This window comes from Cebus imitator, unplaced genomic scaffold (genome assembly GCF_001604975.1).
Source record: "Cebus imitator isolate Cc_AM_T3 unplaced genomic scaffold, Cebus_imitator-1.0 Scaffold650, whole genome shotgun sequence".
In the NCBI taxonomy this organism is placed as follows: domain Eukaryota; kingdom Metazoa; phylum Chordata; class Mammalia; order Primates; family Cebidae; genus Cebus; species Cebus imitator.
In genome coordinates this window covers 255,832-260,418 of record NW_016107965.1, presented here as the reverse complement: position 1 = coordinate 260,418, position 4,587 = coordinate 255,832, and the positions used below count along the sequence as shown (strand labels likewise).

The 4,587-nt window shown below is 36.8% G+C and overlaps 1 protein-coding gene across 1 annotated transcript in view; it reads right to left on the bottom strand.

Moving 5' to 3' along the window:
* Positions 1–1,001: 1,001 nt before the first annotated feature.
* POLG2 (DNA polymerase gamma 2, accessory subunit) overlaps positions 1,002–4,587 on the bottom strand; it is a 19,897-nt gene continuing 16,311 nt past the window's right edge. Inside the window, exon 8 of the mRNA XM_017517849.2 lies at positions 1,002–2,702. Within this exon, the coding sequence (XP_017373338.1) occupies positions 2,537–2,702 (166 nt within the window). The 3' untranslated portion in view covers positions 1,002–2,536. The remainder of the gene's footprint in view (positions 2,703–4,587) is intronic.

Here is a 4,587-nt window from a genome sequence, read left to right as displayed (position 1 = left end):
GATCCACCCCCGTCCGCCTCCCAAAGTGCTGGGATTATAGGCATGGGCCACCATGTTTGGCCAAGACACTACCATGTCTTAGTCTTCCTAATGAAAGTACACAACAACCTATGAAATAAGCTTCTGCAAAAAATTGAACTTGAAGCTGATCAAGTCACTGCATTCAACTACCATTCTACAAGACATACAGAGAGGAACAGGTTAAACTCTACTACAAAGATGCAATAAGCAAAATCCAGACAGTGGAAAACCCCGCAATAAATAACCAAGTTTCTTAAAAGAGAGAGACTGTGATTTTATAGAATAAGAAAGACTAGAAGACCTAACTAATCTCATTGTATGGACCTTATTTGGATCCTGATAAAAACAAACAGTACAAAACTTTATGAATTTATGAGACAACTGGAAATTAAGTGAATATTTGATAGTAAAGAGTTTTTTGTTTTTATTATGAAAATTCTCAAAATGGCACATACTATGAACCCCGGGGTCTATGTGCCAATCACCTAGCTTCAACAACTCAGCGCTATTCTTACGTCATCTCCTACCACTTAAAAGTTTTTTTAAACACAAGAATTATAAAGCAAGTCTCAGATACCATATAATTTCACCCCAAAATACTTACGTATCTGCCAGACAAGGATTTTTTTATTTTTTATTATTTTTTTTATTTTATTTTATTTTTATTTTTTTTTTTTTTTTTGAGACAGAGTTTCGCTCTTGTTACCCAGGTTGGAGTGCAATGGCGCGATCTCGGCTCACCGCAACCTCCGCCTCCTGGGTTCAGGCAATTCTCCTGCCTCAGCCTCCTGAGTAGCTGGGATTACAGGCACGCGCCACCATGCCCAGCTAATTTTTGTAGTTTTAGTAGAGACGGGGTTTCACCATGTTGACCAGGATGGTCTCGATCTCTTGACCTCGTGATCCACCCGCCTCGGCCTCCCAAAGTGCTGGGATTACAGGCTTGAGCCACCGCGCCCGGCAAGGATTTTTTTAAAAAGAAAAATATAAACATACTATTGTCACAGCCAAGAAAATTGTCAATAACTCCTTGATATCATCTAGTGTTCTTCTGAATGTGATAATAGTGTTGTGGTTATTAACAAAAGATCCTTAAATATTTGCAGATGAAATGGTATCTGCTATCTGCCTTGAAATCAAATGGAAGGAGGCCAGGTGAGGTGGTTCACGCCTATGATCCCAATATTTTGGGAGGCTGAGACAGGAGGATCACTTGAGCTGAGGAGTTTGAGACCAGCCTGGGCCACATAGTGAGACCTTGTCTCTTAATTAATAAATTTAAATAAATAACTGAAATAATATGGAAGGGTGGCATTAGATGAGGTGGGACTGGCCAAAGGTTGATTGTTATTGGTGCTAGGTGATCAGTACGTAGGATTAATACTATTAATTATATGTCTGTTTTTAAATTTTTCCATAATAAAAAAATAAGCACAAAATAATCAAAACAAGCCTAGGTGCAGTGGCTCACAACTGTTATCCCAACACTTTGGGAGGGCAATGCAGGAGGGCTGCTTGAGGCTCAGAAGAAAAAATTAAAATTAAAAAAGACAAAAACCTACCAAGTCAAGTCAATTAAGACAAATTAGCCAAACTTTTGAAATATTTTACAGGCATGATCAGTTGGAATCTTTGTCAAGTTGTTAGTAATGGGATATTTTATACAATCATATCAACACATAAAAGTTGAAAGATTTCTTATAAACATAGATATAAGACAGTAAGTAAACAATAGATGTCATCTATTGCAGTTTACTTTCTGTCTTATATGTAGCATACATTTTAGTTTGCTTTTCAAAAATCCACAAAGGTTCTAATTTTAAAAGTTTTAGGTTAATTTTTGATATCCAACAGTGTAGATGTGGCAGATTCCATAAAGACCTGATAATGAAGCCCATTTCTGAGAGAGTAAGACACTATTGCAGCCTCAAGGGATAAATTGTGTTTGATCTAAATCAGAACGTTTTCATTCCCTTGGATAATGATCTGTCTTGAATTTATCATGTGATTTAGTTCTGACCAATGAGATATAAAGACATCTTCCCAGTGGGATGTCTGGAAAAGCTTTTTTACTTTTCTAATTTAAAAGGCAAGAGTCTTGGCTGACTAGCTCTTATCTCTTTAACTCTTCTCCTAACTAGAATGCTAAGAAGGCTGGAAATACAGCAGCCATCTACCATCCTGAAGCAACAATTGTAAACACCAGCGTACTAAAAGATCGCAGAACAGAAATACTATAACTATAGAAACAGTAATACTAGCTTTGGACAGTCTACCATCCAGATTTCTTGTGTATGAGAAAAACGAACCCCAATTTGCTTAATCCAATAGATTTTTGTTTCTTGTAGCTGAACATATTCCTGATACAATGAAAGACATCAAAAATATAAACACTAAATGAAAGCAAGCACCACAAATGTCCACTTCATAAGTGCAAAGGGGCTAGAAAAAATCTAAGTGAACCTAAGACAACCAAATTAGGAGAGAAGAATATTTATTATACAAATATAAAAACCTATACATTCTTAGCTGATGATATATACTTGATCAAAAAGTCTTTTAATTTGGATATATGCATCATTTCCTTCATTGTGGTGTCTCTACTTCTCAGATGTATTAATCCATTCTCCAAAGTAGTTTCAGTAATCAAAACTGTGAAGAGGATACTCATTTCATCATACCTAAGAAGAAGTATTTAAACAGACACATGAGCACAAACATAAATGATAAATTCCCCCGCATTGCCAGCTATAATTCAGTGTCCATGCCCTCTCATGAGTCACAAACTCAGTCAGGGTGCTTCAGGGCTGGACCAAAAAAACCTAACATTTTTAAAGTTTCTGAATCATATTCAAAGTAAAATTTTCAGACAGTTTCTAACTTGTTGCTAGAGCTGAAAAGGCATAAAAGAAAATAAAATCTGAGAAATAAACACCCATACCTCAACACATCCTTTTGGGGTGATATCACAGATGAACCTCATAATAACCTCAGTCTTTTGGTTCTTGGATGCAGTCTAAGAACAATTATTTTAGATCAACATCTCTTACAATTAACAGTATTATTTAAAAGATGCAGTTTGGTATAACAAATTATACCAAAATCATGCTTCATTTATAACTGAGTATGCTAACTTACAGCTTCTAGTTCAGCAATAACCAAACAGACAGATGCACAGCTGACCTTCTGTATACTTGCCAAGTCACACTATCTCATTACTGTTTATTTCCTTTGTAGGACTCCATCAGAAACCTTTTGTTTCTTTGTTTACTCATTTATTGTCTATTTTGTCCTACTAGAATATAAGCTTAAGAAGAGTAGTAAATTTTTCTATCTTGTTCACTACTATATCAAAGTGCATAAAACAGAGTAGATGTTTTATATTTTCATAAAAATATCCTGGTACAATAAAACCTTTACCATATAAGGAACAACTGAAACTCGATAATGTCTACATGGCTCAAAGGATAAGATTTTAGAACCTGAGAGGACAAGAAAGTTCAAGTGCTGCCCCTCCATTTTACACATAATAAAACCATTAGATGCTCTAGTTATAGAAAACTACTTTTCTTTGGACATCATCTGGAAGGTGTATTTTTTTTTTTTTTTTTTTTGAGATGAGGTCTCGCTTTATTGTCAAGGCTGGAATACAGTGGCTTGATCTCAGCTCACTGCAACCTCCACCTCCTGGGTTCAAGCAATTCTCCTGCCTCAGCCTCCCAAGTAGCTAGGACTACAGGCATAAGCCAACACACCTGGCTAACTTTTTGTATTTTTAGCAGAGACGGGGTTTCACCATGTTGGCCAGGCTGGTTTTGAACTCCTGACCTCAGGTAATCTGTGGGCCTTGGCCTCCCAAGTGCTGGGATTACAGGTGTAAGCCACTGTGCCCTGCCTGGAAGGTATATTTTAGCAAGTTTTCAGATAACTGAAGATCAAAACACAAAGCTTCACAACTTTTCACTCAAAAGATATGTATTCAACACAAAAAGTTTTAAAAAATAACAAGAATGGATTACTTCATTTAAAAACAACAGTTAATGAAATAGCATGGGGTAAGACTAGACACAGAGAGCTCAATTAGGAGATTATTTTAAAAATCCAGGCAAGAGATATTGGTGACTCTAACTTGGGTAGTGGCAGCGAAGACAGAGATGGATTTGAGATACATTTAGGAGGCAAGCTGACAGCATTTGGTGATGGACTGGATGTGGAGAATAAGGAAGAGGGAGGAGTTACGGATGATAGCCAGTTTCTGTCCCGAGCAACTGCGTGAAAAGAAGTGCCAATCCCTAAGAAAATAGAATAGACTATCCCTCCAGAATAGAATTCCCTTCCATTCAGTCTCAGAATGGACCACAATGCCAGCAAGGAAAGGCATTCCACTCATGTTCTTTCAGTCTTGATTCAACACATGCTCTCTACGTACATACTTCCATCCATAAGTAGATAAGCTGAGGTATACATACTTCATGACATTAAGTATTGGAAGTGCACACAGCATGTGCTCAAACATACTTGCTGAATACTGTTCCCTGCTGTAGCAATTAATTAAGTACACATAGT